The following is a 23,727-nucleotide window of genomic DNA, read 5'->3' as shown; positions in this document are numbered from 1 at the left end:
ACACAAATTAAGATGGGTTACAAATGAACATTCTACAACAACACTAGAGTAGATAGAGAAGGATGGAACACATCTCCTGTGATGAAACACTGAGAGCATCATGGCTGTTCAGCCTAGACAAAGGAAGACTCCAGGGAGACCTCACTGAAGCCTTTTACTACTTAGAGGGGACTTGTAAGAAAGATGGGGACAAGTATTTTAGCAGGGCCTGTTGCAATAGGACGAGAAGTAGTAGTTTTAAATTAGAAAAGGGTAGGTTCAGACTAGACATAAGGAAGAAATTTTTTACAATGAAGCTAGTGAAATGCTGAAACAGGTTGCCAAGAGTGGTAGTAGACATGAAACACTCAAGATCAGGACATCTGAGCAACCTGATCTAGTTGAAGATGTCCCTGCTCATTGCAGGGGGTTGGACTAGATGACCTTCAAAGGCTCCTTTCAACCCAAACCTTTCTATGATAAAAAAAGAGAGATCATAGCATGAAAAGAAGCAGAAGGAATATTTAACTTTCCTTTTACCTAGCAATTGCTGCCCACAAACATTGCAGTTGATGACTTCACTGAAGCCCTTCTATGTCCTGTTTGAACTGATTCCTGTCCTTGATCCCTCCCTCACAACACATATGGCCAGTCTGTACTTTCTTCAGAAGGATCCAAGTACATTTTAATGCATCAACCAGCTGCTACAGTCTGTGATTAGTTTTGCATGTGGTTACATGTTTTTATTATTTTACCTACACGCCCTCTCTCACAGGATAATCAAAACAAGGTATTACAAAAACCATACCACCCCAGTGTCCCTACCACCCTAAAAAACCACACTGCCTTACACTCAAACATCATTTGAACAGGGTATCAAGATAAAGCCATTCTTCACTTTCATCCTTGGTTGGCCTGGGTGAAAGTTAGAAAGGGAAAGAGACTTGATGGGATCTTTCTACTTTGGGTCACCTTATTTCTCTGAAGACTGCTCTACCTGAATTTATGTTTCCCCAGAATTCTTCCAAGCAGAAGGAAAATTAGGAGTTTTATCTACTGTCTTCACCTTCTGGTAGGGAAGTAACCACCACTGTGTTCCCAAATGCACAACTTCAAATACAAATTAGTGAAGTGGCATGGCACATTTGGCTTAAGAGAAATCAAACAGAATCACTTTAATGACATTTCAAAGAAGCTACTGTAATGATCCTTCTCTTACTGTTTTTTTTTATTGTCTCTTTCCCTGGATTAGTGGGTTTTGTTCTTTAACTGAAAGTTATCTATTGCAGGATACTACATAACAGTTTTAAAACTACTGATAAATAACCTTCCCTTCCCTAGAGTCTCAAGTAAAAATCCATGAGACTGCATGGACCAAGATTAACAAAAAATAGGACTCTGAATACGCTTCTAGTTGTACATAGCAGCTTTGAAAGTAACCTCAATAATAGAAACAAATAAATAAATACATACATACACTCAGTCTTCACCTTCTGTTCGTATCCTTTCTGCGCCACACCAAGGAGGCACCCATGAGTGGACCATGCTACTCCCTGTACAGAAAAGACAGCAGGAAAAATCCCTTCCACTTACTTGGTGTTAATTCTGGGTTTCCTTTTAAGTTCATCATCTTTGGAATTGAAGGTCCATATATGTCTGCATCAAGCAAACCAACTTCTTTTGCCTGTGAAAGTGAAAAAGAAGTGAAAAGAAGTAATTGTCAAAATGTCCTGCTTTCTGTATTATTAACTTGATTTGAGACATCAGTTTTCACTGTTTCCTTTCTCTCTAAATAGAAATTCAAGAATGAAATATAACGATGCCTACAAGTTGGGTCAGTGGCCCTGACAAGAGCTAGATTCTCCACACAGACAATCCTTACTTGTACAGTTTCTTACTTAAATTGTAGACCACAGACTTTATATTAATAAGCATTATAAACAACATTTTCTCTATTCCATGTACTTTTATACAAAACTAACACCTTAACATTTTAAACAAGATATCAAATTTTATTGTTAAAAACCCCAAAAAACAAACAAAAAACACACATACAAAAAAAAAAAAAAGGCAAAAAAGTAGAGGCTTGTAAGCATATGCAAATGAATGCAATTTAAATCATACTAGTGATTAGAAAGAATGTGAAAAACGTAAAAAACATATTTTCATCTTCCATTTAAGTGGCCAGAGTACACTTTTACAGACATCTTGAAGTTACTGAAATGCAAGTCTCTGAAGCTAGTTAAGCAGGCATAACATTTTAATCAAATACATTTACACAAAAGTATGCTAAAAATGGGCTTATTCAACTACATATGGTACATCAGGCAATAAACTTTAAATAAAAATTATTTCAGCTATGTAGTCTAGACTTACAAAATTCCTTTCTCTATTCTTTTTTTAATAGATACACATGCATATTTTGTGGAAAATAAACTCTTTTTCTACAGATGGCAAGACATAGTACCAATTACTAAGTTCCACAAATTAAGTAGTAAAGAGTACGCCCTTTAAAGTGCTGAATGTCAAGTTTCTCTAATATAGAAAGCTAACTGTATTCAACATTCTGCAAAATTGCAAACAAGTATGTTTAAGAGCTTGTTTGAAAGGTTAAAGCAGCAAGAGGAGCTTTTCCAACAAAGCCAAATCAGACTTCCACTGTCAGTGTTTCAAAGTGTGCACTTCATTTTTTGGGTGATGCTTTCCTAATTTGGTATCTTATATAAAGTCATTTTGCTATCACAATTTTGATGGGAAATACAGAAAGATAAGTTTAAAAAAGCATTATCATATTTGACCTACTATGTACTTTAAAAAATAAGATTTTAGTGCAAAAATCAAGCAAATTTGGATTCAGTTATTTGATGTACTTTTTATTAACAAAACAGAGCAAAGCATATATAATTATACAGATTATTTAATGTAGATTTTTTAAACACTTTTTCTTTATGATATCTCATGAAAACTATCAGACAAAAGTTCAGGAGTTACTGTAACAAATTCTTCTTGCCTTGCTGAAAGCTGCAATTTCAAAACCATTTAAAAGACCCATATTTAAGCTAGACTCTGAAGATATGGAAAACAAACTATTAAAGCTTCTCTGTTCTTGTACAAAATGCAGATTTTAACAGATTAGAAAGATTCATGACTCAGTCCCTTTATCTGTGTCAGCAGCTAATCAAACCCATGAAAACATCATCTACAGGCTGTTCCACCTAATTCCTTCTCAAATGAAAGCAAGTAATTACTAAAAACCCACAAAGTGTTTTAAACCTGATGACATACTTCCCCTGAATTTCTTGAGAATTTTCCCCCTCATGCAAGAACTCTGATTATTGATTGACTACAATGATCTCACAACTCACCAGTTTCACTTTCAGAACAAAGGCATAAAGATTTAAGATGACCTAAATTAATTAGAATGACTTCATGACCTCCTGAACACATAATCAGGTATTCGCCACTACATTCCTAGGAGTCAGCAGCACTGCATCTACTGTATCTATATTATCCAACCTAAGTGTACTAAATTTCCTGAACTAAAGAATAAATATATCCATCTGGGAGAAGAACATCCCAGAGGACTTTACAAATTCAGCTACTACTTTAAATTACCAAGCTAATACAATAAACCTGCCCATTTCTCTAAAAAACTTACACACTTCTTCAAAAGTAAGAAAAGTGCCTTTTTCTGACATGCACTGCTTTTCATGGATAGGGTTCAATTAAATTCTTGTCATCAAACAGAAGAATAATTAACAGATTCTCAAGTTTCTATGATTCATGTTAACAAAAGCAGAAATGTTCCTGTAAGCCTGGTGCTTTCTACAGGATTATAGGAAAAAAGTCTTTCTGAAAATCTTTAAATCATTGACAAAACCTCATCTAAGATAGCCTAAGGCAGGGTTTATTTCTTTCCTAAGCAATTCAACACGTCACGTAAGTCGAGTTCACTATGCCTAGAAGCAGCAGCTTACAGAGAAAGCATGGGCCTAATAAGCTATGCTTTTCTTTCTCCCAAATATCCCTACTTTTGCAGTATGTAAACATCCCTAGAATGCCAATAACCCTTTACTAAAGGTTTAATTAACTCAGAAAAGTATTATGGCAGCTACCTAGGGATTTTTTTAAGACATGCACAGTACAGTCCAGATCATTTCTTCCAGCATTTACAATGTTTTAAATCCCCAAGTGAAGAAATAATATGCACACACCTGGATGCTACCACATGAAACTGCTAATCAGAATTACCAGATACCTCTCATGCTGTGTGAAATATAATCCAGATGCATGAGTTCTGATAATTAAAAACTTAAATTAGATTTTAATAAATTAATAAATACAACCTAACCTCATATAAAACAGCACATCTTTCAAAGTATTGTATTAAATCCTAAGAAAACAACATAACATCACACAAGGTAAAGAAAACCATCTGGGCAGAAGGAATAGATTATGGAGAATCAAAAGCACAACCAAAAAGGCAACTTAGGAAAAAAAAAGGAGGGGAAAAAAGCCTCTAAAATTCCTCTTAGGTCCTCTGACGTATTTTGATATACATATACCTCTCGTACCAATGGTGCACCTTTTTATTCTTAAATAATCCTCATTACACAGACAGAAATGCAATACTTAAAGCACACCCAAGCATGTACAAGTCCCCCTGGTACAAAGTGTTTTCCAGAGCGTAGCACACACCACTGCTAGAGCCTCCCTTGGCACTCTGGCAGGAAAAGGTCTCAGAAAACACAACTCCATCACCTCCTCATGGCTGTATTTTCTCCTTATAAACATATTTCTCTCCTGTGCTATTAAACAAACAGCATTCCATCTCTCCAGATGGCATAGCAATAACCAAGTTCAAAACAGCTGTTCTCAAGTTAACATTTGTCCTTTTCCCTTCACCTGACCAGCTGTGAAAGAAAGTTTGAATCAATCTTCAAGTTTACTAGTACTTGGAAACAATTTTCTAGAGACCTTATTTTTGGTTGCCTACTGCAAATTCTGCAGCTTCAGCACTAAAGATACAAGATACAAATGGTGACAATGTAACCATTCCCACATGATTTAATCATGGTCACTGGAAGCTACTTTGAAAAAATATACAAACACACGCAGTCTCATTGATTTCTTCAGGTAGCATAAGATCCTTATCAAAATTCCAGCAGGCAGAGACCATGAAATCAGAAATAAATACTGTCAGCATATGAAAATACAAAAGTACTTCCATGTCAGCAAAAGCTCTACTTAAAAACTCACCAATATTTACCCTCTTATCAAAGCTTTTAAGGTTTTCCCACTGTAGGTAAACAGTCTCTAGCACAGGCTAACTACTGCTAGGATTTGCTATTTCTGCAGTACTGGTAATATCATGGTCTCATCTGATCACTGGTGACCTCAAGAACATTAAAAAATTTTACAGAATAAAGAACTATAACTCCTCTTTATCTTCTACTTTTACATCATTGACTAAGTAATTCTTTCTACTTCACTTCATTATTCTTCTCAGCAAAATTTTAATTTGCCCATTAGGCATCTCTAAAGATTTCTGACAAACATTCTTAATGAGGTACCATAAGTTACATAATCACTGCAGCTCTTAATCCATTAAAAATACAGTGAGTTTTCACACTAATTTAGAAAGTTCTCTCACCTACATGAAGGATCAAAAACTAGTTTTCACAGTCACCAGGTACAGATTCTATATTTACAAGAAAACCAAATTCTACATCAATAGACAAAGCAGATATTCTTGCAGATACCCCTGAGAGATGAGAATTCTACAGCTTCATTTTGTGCAGTGTACAAATTACAGGCACAGATAACCTCAGTAAAAAGTTCTTCTCCTCTACCTTCTCTGGCAAGATTCTCTACCTAATTAAATTTCATCTTAGTCCTTGAACCTGGCTACTGCCCTGTGAGTAACAGAGATTTGGAAGAAAGCAGTGTTCTAAATTAATGATTTTCAAGCTCTGAACTTAGCCGTAATTCTTTTGGGGGAAAGAACTAAAATGAACTTGTTGAAGGCCAAAGTCCTAGCAGGCAGAGGTGATGTAAAAAACTAATAAATTTTGCCTCCTTTTATTTTCCTTATGCAGATTAGAAAGTATTGACTTGCTATTATGTTTGTTCTCTTAGGCAGGCAAATGTTACTGTACATAATCCTTGTTCACGTGACATAAATTAATGCTGATGACAAAATGATCCATATCTTTCCTCCTCTTACCTCTTTGAGCCTTAAGTTCCTTAAGAACTGTTGGATCCCTCCCTACACTTCCTTTATGTAGGTTACCTTCCTGTTTTTCAGGGAATATTGACTACAAAATCAATTAGATTTTCCAGAAACAAATTCTCAACCAAATGCAACCAGTTTCATTCACATATCACAAAGGACCCCTCCACACAATTCTGTGTGCAGTGGAGAATCTGGTGATATCACTTTTTTCCAAGTTGCAAATGCTTTATTGAGGAACAGACCTGATTAAAGACTAATAAAAAGAACAGTTCACAAAAAGCTTCCATAAATAGCAGTTAATCAACACAGCCTGTGTTACTGCTAAAGATCCAAAGACTCTTTGACAGCATTAATTTAATCTTTGCTCATATTCTCTGAGACTTTTGCCCATACTTGGTAGGGTATATGTATCCCCACTGGATGCTAGCAGATAGCATTTTCCTTTGAAGTCAACTCTGCCAACCACCACAGTTCCCTGGTGCTTAGCCTGGGAGGGATAAAGGCACAGGTTAATGAGCTGTTATTGTTCTATACAGTGAAGAATTTCCTACACTACAAGTGCTGCAGTCCATTCCAGAGACAGAAATTCTAGCTTTGCTAAGTGTAGGTGCCAGTGACTTTAAAGCTGGTTCTCTTAATCCACCACCAGGACTCTCAATTTACCCTTTTAATGTCATTATAGACTTAGAGCTAATCCCAAAGTGCAAGCAGCAACACATAGGACAAAAGGGAACTTTAAAATCAGGATAGGCTATGGATTCCTCATTTGACATACTGACACAATGAATAGCCATCTTTTAATCCTTAATTCTCTAACTCTTTCAGCTGCATGCTATTTAAGTGCCTAGCTGTAAATTGGATTAAAGCCAAAAACGTACCACTGCAGTTTCTTCACTCTATCCTAGAAATGCAAACTTGCTTCAAACACTCAGTCTGCTACTGGTTTAAAAGCACTTGTCCTTTATATGAAGTGTTTTCAATTTTCTGCCAGCCACAGGACTTCTCCAGCACTTCTTTTCCACAACAGGCTGCACTAGCTCCTACTCAATGTTCTTAACAATTGCGTACCAGTACTTCAACCTTGCTTGGCCTTTCTGCACATTATCCATCCTGCTGAAGGAAAAGAACTCAATATAGAACCATTTGAAAAATAAAATTACCAAAACAGAATCCCCAGCATTACCACATCTCTACAAGATGCCTCTCCACTTTCACAGCATGTAAAATTATTATAAAAAAGGGTCCACTTTTCACATCAGTATCTCTGGTATCTTTCAATGACTTGAAGACTAAGGGTATTTAACTTCAAAACAGACTTTAAAAAAAAGGAAATTTTCTTCAAATTAAGCATACAGTTATCTGATTTAAGTAATATATTTTAGGAGGGCTATTTCAAAATATATTTTTAATTTTATTCATTTTTATTTGAAAAACACAAAAATGTTTAAAGCTTTATTATCTTTTTTTTTCAAATTGATCTAAAGGCTAAGTTATCATTGCAAATAAATCAATTCTAGCTGGCATCTCCAGCATTAAGAAACAAGCACGAAGGCCTTAGCTACAGTGAATAAATTCTTCTAGTTCTCTATGCAACAGAGTTAAAGATGCTTAGAAATCAAACCCAAACAATCAGAAAAGCTGCATAGGAAGAGGACAAAACAAGTCAAAACTTGTCTTCATGCTACGATTACCCAGTGAAGGATCCCATTGCTGCCTAAATTCTTCAAGATTTGTTTTCCCACATGGAATTTCTTCCTTACCAGCAAGAAATGTATATGCATTGTAAAGTCATCTATGAATGCAGTCAGGTATTAGCCTGGGGAGAAATGGTTTAATTACACAAGCCAAATATTGAAAAAAAAAAAAAAAAAAAAAAAGCTGGAATGTAAAAAAAGTAACCTGGGTGGTTTTTGAGTAGTTTTGAAATGTGTGAGTTTTGATTAAATACTCGGTTTGAAGAAATTAAAATTCATTTTCTGACCACATGGTGAGTTGACACGAAGAGTCGGCTCCTGCCTACACCATCACTAAGCTGTAACTGACTATATCGGCATATCGGCATGAGAACTAGACCTCTTCCCCGCCTGTGCTGATACCGGTCAGACAACCAGGCGAGGTGTATCTAAAGAGAAGAGAGGACAGCCCGGCAGCGGCGGGGACAGGGCGGGGACAGGGCGGGGACAAGGCGAGGCCAGGGCGCGACCCCCGCGCGGCTCCCGCGCCCCGCGCGCCCCCTGCCGGCCGCAGCCGCCATCCCCGCGCTGCGCAGCAACCGCGGCCTGGGCTGGGCAAAACAGGGAAATCCGCTCCGCGCATAAAGATCACCCTTCGGGCATTGCCCGCCTTGGTCCCGGCCTGCACCACCACCCAGGCACCCCTGGCGCTACGCCAGAATACGGAAAACTGCTGCCTTTCACCACGTGCCCCAGTACCGCAGGCAGAAGCCGCTCGCTTATGCGTACATGCTAACTCGGTCCATATGGTTTTGCTTCCTCCTCTGTCCTTCACAACACAAAAAACATTTCATCCTATAGTGAAAATGTAAATCTTCCCTAACGAAAAGGCATGCCAAAGGAAATCTGACTGGGAGCTTGCCTCATAGTGACAGCACAAGCATGCAGCCTCCCAACTGGATTTGTGCCATCCTTAGTCATGCACAGCTGGTGTTTGCTCACTAAAATACTCTGTTCATAAACAAGCAATCCCTACCCTATTATTGCTGCCATCTATTAATTCAACTTGTTTCTACTACAATAAATTGTCTCTGGCCAGGCAGCTTTCATAAATAGTCATTCTAGTCTGAATATGAATTGTCCTGGCACAACTACCAAAAATTCTTCCCAAGTGCTCCTAGGGGAGCACAACTGACGGCTGGTACATCAAAAGAATGAAAAGAATCAGCTGTCAAACTAAGCAAGCAATTAACACAGAACACAAGGGTAAAACTTTATGTTATTTCTTAACACAAAAAGAACACTGTATAGATTTATAGGCCTTGGTACAGACCCAAGAGCTTATATATTTCTTAACTAATCCATGTACAACAGGTAACCCAGGGAACCAAAAAAACTAATATTGCTAGGAAGGCATAAGAGATTGCCCGGCTTGTCTTCCCTGGCTCTGAATCAAGAAACAAAACCAACCAACCAAAGAAAAACAAAACAAAACAAAAAAAATCCACCAACCTACTCTGTCTTGGACATGGTATCTAGGCATCTAAATGAACTTCTGTCTTGAATTATTTACTCTGTAACCATGAGGTAAAAATACGCAAAGCAGACTGAGCACCAGCATGCAAGAATTCGAACTCTCAAATTCTAATCCTGGCTCTGCCAACAACACTGTGTGACCATGACAATGTCCAAGGCTCTGCTGATGGCTTAGTATTTCAGGCCATCACTACAATAACTGAAAAGCTGGCATATTAAAAAAAATTAAAATACATATATCAGTAGAAACAGTAGATTTTTAAAAGATAGAAGGATGTTTTCTTTTATCAAGAGGACAAAAAATCCTTTATGCTTTGACTGGTAATCTTCCAACTTATGATACACCAAACAATAAGATGTCACAGCAATAACTGAAAGTAGCAAGAATCTAATCCCATCTCCTCTTAAAGGAGAGCATCTTTCACAGATCTCACTCACCAGAAAACAGATGTTTTCAATGGTCTTTAGCCTGTTTTATCTTAGAAAAAGATCGCCAGTGACAAGCATAGAACTTGTAACATAGACTATGAAGGAAGCACAGACCTTTATAGTCATGGTGATCTATTTTCCTCCACAAGTCCTTTCTTTCCTCCTTCAAGCAGTACATCAAATTCAAGATCAGTTTCTATCAATTTGTGTTTTGCTTATGAGACATAAGGGCAGTTAATGAAGTTGCAGGGGCCTTCTGAAGCTCTGATCTACTAACAGTCATTACTGCTTCTTCTGAAAGAGAAAAGCTCACAACAGCAATGAAGGAACAAAAACCATGACAAGGCGAGGCACCATCAACAGTCACCAGATGTAAAATAAAGGCATCCATTGCTGCATACCTGAGGACAAAGAAATTCACTATAAAATACAGCAGGAGGCACCAATGGGCTCTGAAAAACAACCTCCTTATTTACTTCATTCACCATTGCAAAACTGAAAATTGCAATGATTTATAGAATTCAGAGCACTGGACAGTTCCAGTCTGGAACAAGGTCACAGAGGTTTTAATTTTAAAACCTTATCTCACAAAATTAATGAACTGGAATCAATGTGAGTACACAAATAAACAAACCAGCAACTTCAAGCCCAAAGGTTAAACATAAACATAATGCATGCCATTAATTACCTTAAGGAAAATAAATCACAGAAGAAAAAATATATTAATGCATGAACCAACAAGACAGTTGTTTATTTAATCCACTTTAATTTCATACTTTCTAACTTGGAACTATATTAACACACCATTTCACCACAGCAACAGCTTGCTAACCTGTGAGCACCAGTTCACACAATTCACAGCTATTTCATCAATTCCAGCTGCTCTTCATTATTTAACATCCACCAGATGCTGGCCTCCAACTTCACACACCACCACATAATTGTAACATCAGAACTCCTAAAAAAGGGCATAATCCCAAAACTTGCATACGTCAGAATTACAAAGAGATAGTTTATCAAAATATATTTTTAAATGCATAAAACTGCATGTTTAAGAAGTATCAGACACCATCTTAAAAGCCCATAAGCTGGTACAGAAAGTTATGTGCAACTGGTTGACACTGTTTCCATGGAGCTACTCAATGACCATCTCACAAACCAGATCACATTGCAGAGTGGTTTTTTGGGGTTTTTTTTTGCAAAAGTATTAGACCAAATGCCATGTTTTAAACTTGATTAGAAGGAACCATTTAAACAGTTCTGCTTTTCAACATGACAGATTTTTCTCTGAGATCCAATTATTCCAACAGCCTATTTAAAACACAGAATTAAAGACTGTGAAATAACAAGATCAGATGCCATCACAAAGAGTACATATTTCATATAACAGTTTAAACACTCTTCTTATTAAATGTGACTGAGTTTATGGAAAAAAATTTAAATCTTTTAGAAAATTCCTCCAAGAAGTTTGCAGATTGCATGTAGCCTTCGCTCCTACCTGTTGTTTTTTGTTTTACTTGTCTTTTACAAGAAGATGCTACATTTGCCTGATTAAAGCACTTGAGTATACTTTGTATTTAATGTTTTATGAGTACAAAGCCTGCATCATACCCCCTCCCATTGCAAAGGAGACTTGCTTCTGAGTTTATCTGTGTGGCAATAATGTGCACAATGGAACTACTCCCAGTCTACAGCAGCAGGTGGACATAAAGAACACCTGTGGTTTTTACTCTTGAATGGCTCCTACCATCTATTTATAGTCCAGGCAACAGTTTTAGTAATACTGAGCTGGGAAATCACTCAAGAAATTTTACTTCCAAGCTTCAGGGAAGATACCTAGTTTCTGGGGTTTTTCACCTTAGCGGTTTATAAAGTATTTTGATACATAATTTCTCCAGAAACAGCAAATCTGTGAAGCTATAAAAAAAATGGTTTGGACAGTACTCAGCACAAACTCCTATTTTTTTCAAGTCAGTATTCTGAAGTGGTAGAATTATTTATTGTCTCCAACCTGCAGAGGCATTCTCTATGACATCTATACATCCTTCCAGAATTGCAGTTCAACTCAGTGACACACCAGGGAAAGGACAGAGCCAAACCCAGAAGCAGGATGGGTTATTCATGGTACTGATAAAATATAAACAAACTGACAGAAACTCAAAAGCCCACCAAAACAAATTAGAAATTAACTAAATAAAAGTGTTAATTACATTAAGTGTATGTGACTGCCCTCAGCAGTAACAATTTTATTTATAACACACATTTCACATTAAGGCTGATAATTAAATGTTCACCTACCGAATCATTTGCTGCTAGGGCGAGGGCTATATTTACTGTAAGGAAGAAGAGGAGGAAAAACAAAAAGATTAAGTGCAGGAAAACTTAATTCCAAAATATTAAGAATGTTATCACTGCTATCAGGAGAAAACATTCAGTAATGATGCCATGCAATACTTTTGTTTATATAATTTATCTGAAATTCAGTTGTTCATCTGAACCATCAAATTTATCCTCATGGTAATAAACAAGAATATAGATTTCCTTCTCAATATTACTAATTAAAATATTAATTTTAAAAAGCTGTCCATTACAGATACATGTAAATGCTTCATTTACATTTCCAATATCTAATTTAATGCTTGTTGAACCCTGATTTTGTATTTTTAAATGCACAGGAATGAACTCACAGTTCTAAGTATTATTTATACATGTGTTAAATTTTATGTAGAAATTACACACAGATACCAGTTACAAGAATTTAAATTCAGGTATTTGTTTGCAGACACGAGGGGAGTAATCTGAATTTGTTTTTCAAATTATTTTCATTTTGTAAACTGTCAATTGATGAACAGGTATTTGGTATTTTTAGTAACCTACAACAACCAGTCTATGTATTATAATTATATACCTTTTGATGGTTAAGAAACACAAGTTTTAACTGTTTTGCATGTCTTTGTACAGGTAGGTGTATCCTATGTATAGGATAGATAATAGCTAAAAAGAAAAAAAAACCACTTTTTTTTAAGAACAGTTACTTTTAGTACAGATATCATATTAGTCTGTTCTAGAAATTATTACTCAATTAGTCTGTTTCAAGCATGGCTGAATCACAAACCCCAAAATTATACATTACTAGCTACATCCATGTGTTATTCACAACACATGGAGATGAACAGCAGACATCCTTCAACTAAAGAATAACTCTTCTCCAGTCTAGATGCTAAGAAAGAGATCTTTAAACACATTTCTAACACTTTACAGAGATCTTTTCCAAGAACTTTACTTTCAGTGTGATAGTATCATAGGATGGTTAGGGTTGGAAGTGACCCTAAGGATGACCCAGCTCCAAACCCCTGCCATGGACAGGGACACCTTCCACTGGACAAGGATGTCCACAATCCATCTAACCTGGCCTTGAATACTTCCAGGGATGGGACAACCACCCTTGTCTGGGCACCTCTTCCAGCGTCTCACCACCCTCACAGCACAGAATTTCTTCCTAGCTGCTAACCTACAACTCTCCCCTTCTGATTTAGAACTATTCACCCTTGTCCTACCTGCCCACATAAAAAGTCACAATCCTTCCTTTTTGTAAGCCCCTTTTAATTACTGGAAGGTTCTCTAACAGTCTCCCTGAGGCCTTCTCTTCTCCAGGCTAAACAGCCCCAACTCTCTCAGCCTTTCTTCACAGCAGGGGTGCTCCAACCCTCTGATCATACTTGGACTTGCTGGACACACTCTCACAGGTCCTTCTTATGCTGGGAGACCCAGACCTGTGCAGCCATCCAGCCAACTCCTAATCCACCAAGTGGTCCATCCATCAACTCCCAGTCTCTCCAGTTCAGAGACAAGGATGTCATGCAGGACAACGCCAAATGTTTTGCAGAAGTCCAGGTTGATGATACCAGTCATTCTTCCCTCAGCCATTGTAAGGCACAACAAATATTTTCCCATTCTGTCATCTGTTTAAGTTCAAGTCAATTTCTGCAGTACTGGTAACCCACATACTATCTCATTCTACCACCTAGGAACATGTGATAGAGAAAAAATTAGAGAAAAATTAATTCAAAACCTAATGGTGAAGTTGAGAGAAAAGTTCAAGGTACTTCACAAAGCTGTGATCAATTTGTGTGGTTTATATGTACTGCTTTATTTTTTCTTTATAAAACACCTACATATATGGTTGAGAAAATTGAACAGAGTCCTGATCTGGAAACTTTCTAAATATTAGCATCCTCTACAGAGAAAGGCACTGTATAGGCACACCTAAGCAGCCAGGGAAGGAGGAACCGTGTCACTGCACTAACATATGATCCCTTTCACCTCAGCCTACATCACCTCTTAAGGTGCCTTGATATCTCAGGACACTGCTGCACTATTACAAAAATATGATTTCAAAGCTAAATTCATACCTAAGATAAAACCAAGATTTCCATATCCAAGTAAATTCTCAATGGCTGCAACAGGACTTGTCAGAGGTGAAGTGTTACGGAAGTTAATCACAAGGTAATGACACAAGCACCTAAATATTCCATACTAGAAAATATGCAAAGGAAATTATTTAAAAAAATAAAGAAATCTTACCTGCTGTTGTTGATTTTCCAACTCCCCCTTTTCCAGAAGCCACAACCACCACCTGCTTAACCCCTTCTATGGGCTTCTGCTTTGGCAGCCCTCGCAACAGGATCCGCGCACGTCTGTCCCTCAGAGCCTCATCCCCAGAGCTTGAGGACTGACAAAACCAAAAGGCAAGTGAATGCATGTGCACCAACCCGCAGGTCTCGCAGAGAAAGCTGACGGGAGGGAACCTACACGCACACTGAGAAATTTTCACCACTTGTCTGGGAAAACATTCTGCACAAGGGCTCTCCTAAAGCGAGCCTGCTTCACAGACAGGCAAGGACTGGGCCAACTTAAAATAACACCAGTCACATATTTTTTTGACAAACACTTCAATATGCTTGATCTTAACACTCAAAGAAAAAAAATGCATTGAAATAAACCAAAACGCTACTTAAAAGTCGGAAGCTTTGTGTAACAGACTAGACTTGGCGGTCCTTTCGGTACAGCTGTTTCAGGCACAACGAACAGAGTAACAGCGGAGGAGTAGGAGCCCGAGGTGCTGCCGAGGGCCGTCCCAGCCCTGAGCCGTGCCACAGGAGAGCCACACGCGGGGCCCCCTGGCTGGACGGCCGGAGCAGCCGAGCCGAGCATCCCGTCAGGCAGCGTCCCACCTGCTCCGGGCCGGCACAGCGGTACCGCCACGGGCGCTTAGCGCCGCGCACTGCTCCCACCGAGTTCAGGCGAGTGCGGGTAAAAAGCGGGCACAGCCCGTCCATTTTCCTCTCCCAGCCCGACGCTGCCCCAGCCCGGCCCCCGCCGCCGACGCCTTCAGCGACGGCATCCCCTCCCGCAGGGACTCAGCTGCTGAACCGGCTGCCGGAGGACACGGCCCGGCAGGGCACCCGAGCACGGACAGAGCCCCGCAAGCACAGGGACAGCCCGGCCCGGCCCGGCCCTCGCCCGCCCCGTTCCGCTCCCGCCTCACTCACCGCGGAGCCGGCGGACGGAGGGGCGCAAGCGGCGGGCGTGCAGCCCGGGCGGCCCCGCCGCCGCGCCAGAGCTCTCCCGCCACCGGGCAGGAGGCGGGCGGCGCGCAGCGCCCAGCGCCAGACAGCGCCTCCCATGCCCGCGGCCGCCCCGGGCGCGCTGAGATGGCGCCGAACGGCCGCGCCTCGGCCCGCCCCCCGCGCCGCGCTCCGCCCGCCCGCTCCGGGGCTGGAGCTGGGTGGGCTCGGCAGCCCCGGGCCAGCGCGCGGCTTGCGGAGCTGGAGGTGCGGCGCTGAGACGTGCTGCGGCTCCGGAGCTGAGGGAAGCGATCCGCGCCCTCCCGCCGAGCAGCAGCACGGAAAGCAGATCCCTGCCGCTGTCTGTAAAGAAATCGGGGCCGCGGGATCAGCAGCGAGTGACCGCACACAGTGCAAACTTGCTCGGGCTAAGTCCTCGTTATGCTGCAATTGTTCCAGCAGAGGCTCCTTCGGCTCGTCGGTGCCTTCTGAATTCTCATCTTGGCCCGCAAAATGGTTGGGCCAGAGCTCGGTCCTCTCTTGGTTTGTGTCCTCTTCAATTATTATAAATACATCCCGTTTCCTCCTTTACGCAAAAGAACAAAGAGACCTGTAGCCGAGACAGGTGCCACCTATTTGGTGCTTTTTTGCTTATTTTGATTTGGATTTTTTAGTTGGTTGGTTTTTTTTAAAAATACTAAAGCATGGAATCTCAGAGGTTGGAAGGCCACCTCTCAGAGCAGGAAGGCCCTGCTCAAAACAGGGTCATTCTAGAGCACATGCCACAAGATCGCATCCAGATGGTTCTAAAATATTTCCAGTGAGGGAGACTCCACAGCCTCTCTTAGAAATCTGTTCCAGTGCTAGGTCAGTTGTTCTTCCTCAAATTCAGGTGGAACTTCCTGTGCATCAGTTTCTGCCCATTGTCTCTGGTCCTGTTGTTTGGCACTGATCATTGTTCTGGTGATAGTTTTGCTCTTCCATCCAGTTTACCCTCACTCAGTAAAAGTTCATCAAAACCTATTTCTGTTCCTTATGTCATGTGAGATTTGCTTAAAGCTTTAAGACACATCATCTCCCACTTCTCTCCCACCTGCAAGCCTTGTAACCACCTTGTGGAAGGAAATTAGATTGGTTTGACATGATTTGCTCTTAAAATTCCACGAATAGTCCTTATTCAGCTAAGTGATATTAGCTGAATAGAAATAGAAATAATTCAGATCTTAGCAATTTCAGGTCATTAGTTTGCAAATATAAAATACAGTGTAGACAGAGTCTTTTGTTGGTGTCAGTCATAATATGTAATGTATCAGAGGATTTTACATCAGTTTAAAATGTTATTATAATACATATTTCCTCTCTTTCCCAATGAGCAGAATTGTCACCATTTTAAATGTTTCTTTTTAAATTATATTATTAAAAGTTCTAATCAAGCATTTTGCTAAACCTCACCATTTCCAAAGGTATGTTCCAGTGCTCAGCTACGACACAAATTACAATGCTGAAAATAGGGGGTTTTTTCCCATCCTTGAAGTGATTCTCATTCAGCCTACATTTTTGATGTACCCACATAACCGTATTTTGCCTATCAACAGACACCTGAAGAGGTCAAATCCTTTCGCAATCATTTACCCTACTGTCAAACCAAACTGAAAAAGAATCCTGAAAACTAACAAGCTGCTTTGTTTTGAAACTGTGATATAGAATCCAGGGGGTTTTTTTCACTGCCTCTGGAAATCATGTTACCTTTTGCATTGCAGGAAATTTGCATAATTGTTTTTCCTGCCTGGAGCAGTTGGAGGCAGTGTTAAAGTGCAAGATACTGTGCACATCACATCAATGGAGTCAGTACTGTGGGATCACGGCTAGGCATACACTTCAGATCTGGGTCACTCCACAGAGAAAAGAACATGGTGAAAATGTACAATTCACTTCTTCATTTTGACAATAGCTCCAACACCGACAACAATAATACGCAAATATTTTTGTGGGGTTTTGCAAAGCTTATCTAGCACAAGCTAAAATTGAGCCAACAGTCCTCAATATTTTTAGTTTTAATAATTTACACTAGCACTAGTTTGTCAACTTCCCTGATAGGTAGCTAACATGGCAGTAGGTTGCATTGAATATGAGGATGAAATGTTGTATTTGGCCATTAGAAAGGGAATTTATTTGCTCAGCAATACAGCAGGCATTTTCAAAATGCCTTGACTTCAGTGGAATACACTGCAGTTTGGTTGCATAGTGTTTCTATCTCTACTAATTGTGAAGACAATTTTATGGATTGTACACTTCTCACATTTGCTTTTGGCTTCCCATTTAAATTTTAACATTGGAAAATATTGTTCTATGTTGTTTGACTGGTATAGTATTGCATAACACAACATGCAATGGTAAAATATGAGTCTAGGAAAACGCAACTAAAAATTAACAAAATTTTTACTGCCAGACTTCAGTCTTGATGGAAACTACAGGTAATGTCAGCATCTTTCAGAAAATTCCACTTCACTTTTCAAAAGTGTAACAAAATGAAAGATGCAATATTTAATTTTAATGCAAATTGATAATGTTTTCTCTAAGAAAATGTCGGAAAGTGTTTCATAGACTCTAAATTGCTATTCAACCTGAACAATAACATGATAATAATAGAACTAATTTTTGTGTGAAATTAGATTGTCTTGTGTTTAAATATATCCTTTCGCTACCCAAAATCAATTAATAGTATGCAGGTATAGCTAGGAAAGATTCTTTACCAAAATAACTCCAAAATTTCAAAATGAAACAACATTTGAAAAATGACTTGGTAGAGAATTAGGTTGGTTTGTGTGCAGCAGGATGTAACTGACTTTTTTTAAAAAAGTATCCATTCTCATTTCTGGATGTCTGCATTGTACCACATTAATAACACAGTAACTGCAAACTCTTTCTCATATAAGCTATTTATTTCAGACACTGTTTGAGCTAGAAAATATGTTAAAGAAGAGCAAAGGAAAGATTGTTCAGAACCAAGGGGTCATTTTAGCTTTGTGACCAGGCCTGCAACCTTTGGCCGCAGAGGCACACCATTGCACACTAGGATGAGTGTGTGTGGCACAGGAATCTCAGATTCCGGGGTTCTTCCCGCCGGCTGGTTGGACACCCCTGGTACCTTTAAGATAAATAAGGTAAAAATTATGCTTTTTATCTCTTTTTGTCATGTGGTGATAATTACTTGGTTCAGGGCTCTGCCCTGGTTAATGAGCCTTGGGCTCTGAGCATTACCTTTTGGCTCAACCACTGTTGCCTCATTGTGTCTCAGGACAGCTGCCACCTCCTCTCTTTGGCAGCTCAGAGACCACGCTAGAGCATGCTCTTGCCAAAACAGCATTCTCCTGTGGGGCTGACAAACTGTGTCAGGCTGCAGAATAATCCAAGCCAAAATGCCTACCAGTGTGAATTCTTTGTTTTATCTTTGCTGTGCTCCTCATGGAAGTGAAACCAACTTCCACATTGCTTTACTTAATGCTGAAACACTGGGGCATGGTGGCATACCAGGCTCCAGATATATCAATAAGGCACATCTCAAAAATGTGTAAATGGGGAATTTCAGGCATTAAAGAACCGCAGGCATATATGAGGAGAACTCTTCTGTGTTGTAACGTTACCTCTCTGTCATTCACTGGAATTTTTCTTCTAAAGTCTTTTACCTTCTAGGCTTAGACCAAGGTCAACGCCACTAACATCACTGCATGGAAGCAGTTATGCCCACTTGTTGCAAAGTAAATTTGGCTCAAGGGATTTTAACAGATTTTGATTTCAAATATCCATTCAAAACAAGGCACATTAACCTGAATTTTCATATAAGATATTACCTAGTTTAAGAAGAAATTTCTGTTTATTATGTGGAAGTACTTGAAAATGCAACACCTTTAACAAGCACAAAGAAAACACACAAGAAACAGCAAAAATTTAATGATTTTTCTTTATCATGTGTAATAGTAATGCTAGTAAATATGAGACCACATAAGTAGCTTCATCCAATGTGAAAGCTTTGCCAAATCTAAAACTGAAAAGGAATTATTTGCTTTCATTCAGTTTCACTAAAGGAAGAAGAGGGTATTGAAGTGTTGTCATTATAGTGCAAGAGTTCTATTGCCATTACATTGCAAGGGCTCCCTATTGCTAGAGTTTCATACCTCCTTGATGTTTCTTGCAAGCAACTCCTCCACACACTGCCCCTGACCTGTCCTCACAGCAGCCAACCAATCCACTCTTTTATAACACTCTTCTTATTGGCTACAGCTGTGGCCTGTTAATATCAGGCCTGCTCCTAATCTTTTATCATTAACCCAGCTGCAACTCTTTAGGGGGTAAGTTTACTTTCTATATTACCTTTATTTACTTATATTCTGTCCCCCTACATTGAAGAACTGATACCAATTTAGTTTATATATTGCTTTCCTGTGGAATTTTTAAACAATGCAGTCTTTCACAGTAAAGAAGAGATGAAAACCTTATTTAAAGTGTTACTAGACTCTTCTGAAGTCAGTCATCAAGTTCTTTAGGTTAACATTGATTTCTATAGTAACAGTCACATCACAATGAAGATGCAGCTTATATTACAGCAATTTTTCCTACCTTTAGGAAGTGGTGCAGAAAATTAAAGGAATATGCTCTTCTGTAACAAAGCCACATCATTTTTCTCAGGTACCTTATATATATAGATGATCCCTGCATGAATGGAATTAACACAAATTAACAGTATTTCCACATCTGAAGATAAAAACAAAGATTTTGAAACTATTCCTATATATTTTACCAACATTGAAGTAAGACTGGAATTTTCTCTCTTTTCTTCTTTCATATATTTTATTTTAGTAATGGAGATAAATTGCTATTATAAGTCTCAGGGGTAGAAAGAGTCCTGTTGCTTTAGACAGCGTACAAATACAGAATAAAAAAAGAAGGTGACTTTTCTATAAGCTTCAGTAAGCCATTTGACACTACAGATCTGAGTCAAAATGACATTCACAGTTTCAGTTTCTGAATTTACTTTAATCCTGCTCTTCATTCATTTTTCTCAGTAGCAAGCTTGTTTTACAGGAAATATTTTTGTTAACATCAGAACCCTGAGCCTAAACAAGTTTTATGTAGCAAATCAATCTTATTTGATCAATGATGCTGATTGAAACATATCAATTTTTACTAGGTTTTGTGTAATTATTTTTAAAATCTGGTTAATGTTCTAAACCAGTTTAGTTTTGCTCCATTCAATACTTTTCTCATAAATCCCTGCAGTAGCAGTGCAATTTCAGAAGGCACCAATAAACTTGGGATGTGTATGGACCACTTACACAATTCTGACAACCTTACACAATTAGAGCAGCCTGCTCCAGAGGTTCATGTGCCAGGACCAATCTCAGCTGAAAATAAGTGTGACCCAAGAACACTTCTCATTGTCAGTGCCCCCTGTATAAAGCGTGGAACTGCAGAGCACTCTATCCTGCGAAGCCAGAGCACTGATTCTTGGAACAAAATCCTCTGGTTCATCCTCTGCTGTGAATGTAAGTAACTCTTCAAAGTTTTACACTGAGCCAGAGGTTCTTAACTGGTTCTTAACTGCTGAACTAGGAACAGAATATTTTTCCTAGTGAGCAAGCCCTGGCCAAAACTATGTCAGGGAGTAAAGGGGAGTTGCAGTGGCCAAGAGTATTTCCTGCTGTTGATTCTTAGTGCAGTTGTAGCCTAGAGGTTCATTCACCTGAAACTGAGCTGAATCATTCTCCAAGCTCTGGAGTGCATTATTTAGGTCTGTGTTTTCTGTAACAGGACCTAAAATTTGTCATATTTATGCTGGATTTATCTGTGACCACCAAAATAAAGGATTTTTTTAATCTGGATGTGGTCCTCACTGGAACTGTTTCTATAAAGACATGATTATTTTTTATCCTATGGGCAACAGAGTATCCAAGGAAAGATTAAACATCTGTAATTGATATTAAAATATCCTAAGTTACAGAGTAATTGTTTTATTCTGTTAATCATAAAAATGTAAGCCTCCAGCAGTTCCAAGAATTATCTGTGAAATAAAAAGCTCTGTAAGAAAATGTTATACCAAAAACTATTTTTCTATTTTCTTTATAACTTCAAATATTGAAGATAAAGTGTTTCACTTCCATTTTGTAGCAGCAATTTAGCATCTTTTGTAAAAGAAAGAAACCATGACTCTTTGGTAGCTTAAAAAAAAAAACAATCAAAGAGTATGTGAAAAATCCTATCATTGCAATGCTTCTGAGCTATCTACTAATACATTAGTAGTATCATCCTAAATGAATTCAGAAACATGCATTAAAAAAATTGGTGCTTTGAGAAAGTGTGAAAATTAAAAATTAAAAAACAATTTTTGACACTACTCTTTGAAACATGTTAATCTACACTGGAAGTCATACCAGGAAGCCACATCATTTCTTGACATGTTTATTATCTTATTTGACTCCATGAATATTCATTAGAATTTACAATCTTTTATTATTTCGCTCACTGTATTAAACACTTGCTTTTTCCTCCCAAGATCTCATTTTATGTATGTGGGTTAAAATAATGAAAGGTGTGTGTGTGTGAATATATATATAAAATATATATATAAAATGAAAGGATTTTTTTAAAACTATTGTATTACTGAAACAAATCATCAAAAACCAAAGGCTGATGGTAAATGAAAGTCTTACAGTTGCCACTTGTTCTAAGGGAAATGAGTTCCCAAAATAAAATTTTAAGAAAAGCCCATAGATCAACATCATTGTATCAGTATATGATGTTTCACTATGGCAGAGTGAGGCATCAATTTGTGTTGCAATGCAATATTTTTTCATTGAAAGGGATAAATTGCCAAAATCTCTCAATCCCTGCTTGGCTCACCATGCTCTGGCAACCTTGCTGAAATATGCTGTGAAAGAGGTTGCTGTTCTGGAAACAACAGCTCCAACAACTCATCAATGGCAGACCAAGCATGTAATTAGTGCCTCCTCAAACTCACAAATTTTATCATGATGTATGGCAAATAGCACTTGGGCTGACTTCAGAGGTTTGCCATTCAGAGGATTTCCTAATGACCTATCATCTGTGTGCATGCTTCCCTGACTAGCTATGGATCAGTATGCCTGAGGGGAAAAAATGACAGGAGCTGTGACACAAGGAGAAAGCTTTTGGCCTGAAGCTGTGGTGAGTTTTACTTTGAAAGTCATCCATATAAATGAAAAAAAATTGACATGCAGCCTTATTATGCCTGCATACTCAACAGTAACTGGAGGCAAGGAGTCCTCCAGGTACAGAGAGAATAATAAATTACTCTCATAGTGTTTGTGAAAGGAACAGAAAAAGCCACATCTCATTTCATGTCCATTTTTAATAACGTGAGGCTTTATGTCAATACTCTGATGTTACAGATGGCATCTGCTGAAAACATGGAAGCTCAAGCTTTAGATCCTAGAAGATATTGATGCATCTTTGTCTAGAGCAACATCCTCATATTATCAAAATTTCTCAATGAAGATGAAAAAAAATGGGATTAAATAACACAACCCCATTCTGTAGTACTAACTGCTATTGCAAAAGTGTTTATAAGGTGAAGAGAGCAGTGATTCAGCAACACATGTTTAGAACAGACTTTAATTTCTTTACATGGGAGGGGTAGAAGAGTATAATGCAGCAGACCAACCCTGATGGTAGGAAAATAAAGAAAGTAGGAGCTGTGCTCTACTGTGCCTGTTCTAAATACCTCCTCCATCAGGAGGAACCCAGCTTGTAAGACCATCTACATCAGCCAGGCATGGTTTAGCTCAGGGTCTTGAAGCAAACCAGACCCCCAGCTGCCACAGCAGCACCAGGCCCTGAACTCATGTGGTCAGCAGCTCCATACAGAGCACAGGAAACTGAAACTGGCTTTGACTGGCCAAGGGTGCTCTGGGTGACCCTACTGAGCTTGCTCCGGGGTGGCAAACAGCTTGTACAGCTGTTGACTGTCACTGAGCTCTATGACTCCCACCCTCTTTGCTCCAGGACCTCTGACCATAAGGTTACCCTTTTCTAGCTGAGCGCTGGGTGCTGCTTCCCTCACCATTGAGTCAGTACTGTCCTACACGCAAGTTGTCTTCATGTGCTCCTGCTGTGTAAAACCCAGACCCCAAACTCAGGAGACCAGGGAAGCAAGTACATTTGGATACACCTGCAGGGATCCACCTGGATCTGGCAATACCATTGCTAATGGTAAGGCAGAAAACTGCTGACCTTTGAGAGACTCCTCATGGAGTCAGCTTCATGACTTTGTTCA

At 39.0% G+C, this 23,727-nt stretch overlaps 1 protein-coding gene across 4 annotated transcripts in view; it reads right to left on the bottom strand.

Annotated features, from left to right (window-relative positions):
• NUBPL (NUBP iron-sulfur cluster assembly factor, mitochondrial) overlaps positions 1-15,539 on the bottom strand; it is a 76,581-nt gene extending 61,042 nt beyond the window's left edge. For 2 of the 4 annotated variants that reach the window (XM_058026345.1, XM_058026346.1), the window contains exons 1-2: positions 10,685-10,759; positions 1,573-1,663 (exon numbers count right to left, since the gene is read on the bottom strand). In XM_058026345.1, coding sequence (XP_057882328.1) covers positions 1,573-1,609 — 37 coding nt within the window. In that variant the 5' untranslated portion in view covers positions 1,610-1,663; positions 10,685-10,759. Of the gene's footprint in view, positions 1-1,572; positions 1,664-10,684; positions 10,762-12,150; positions 12,186-14,436; positions 14,585-15,404 lie in introns of those variants that run through there. The other 2 variants (XM_058026344.1, XM_058026347.1) reach the window with 2 other exon arrangements.
• Between the last annotated feature and the right edge of the window lie 8,188 nt (positions 15,540-23,727).

This window comes from Melospiza georgiana, chromosome 6, assembly GCF_028018845.1.
Source record: "Melospiza georgiana isolate bMelGeo1 chromosome 6, bMelGeo1.pri, whole genome shotgun sequence".
Lineage (NCBI taxonomy): Eukaryota > Metazoa > Chordata > Aves > Passeriformes > Passerellidae > Melospiza > Melospiza georgiana.
Note: the sequence above shows the minus strand (reverse complement) of the source record. Positions and strands in the feature narration are given on the sequence as shown.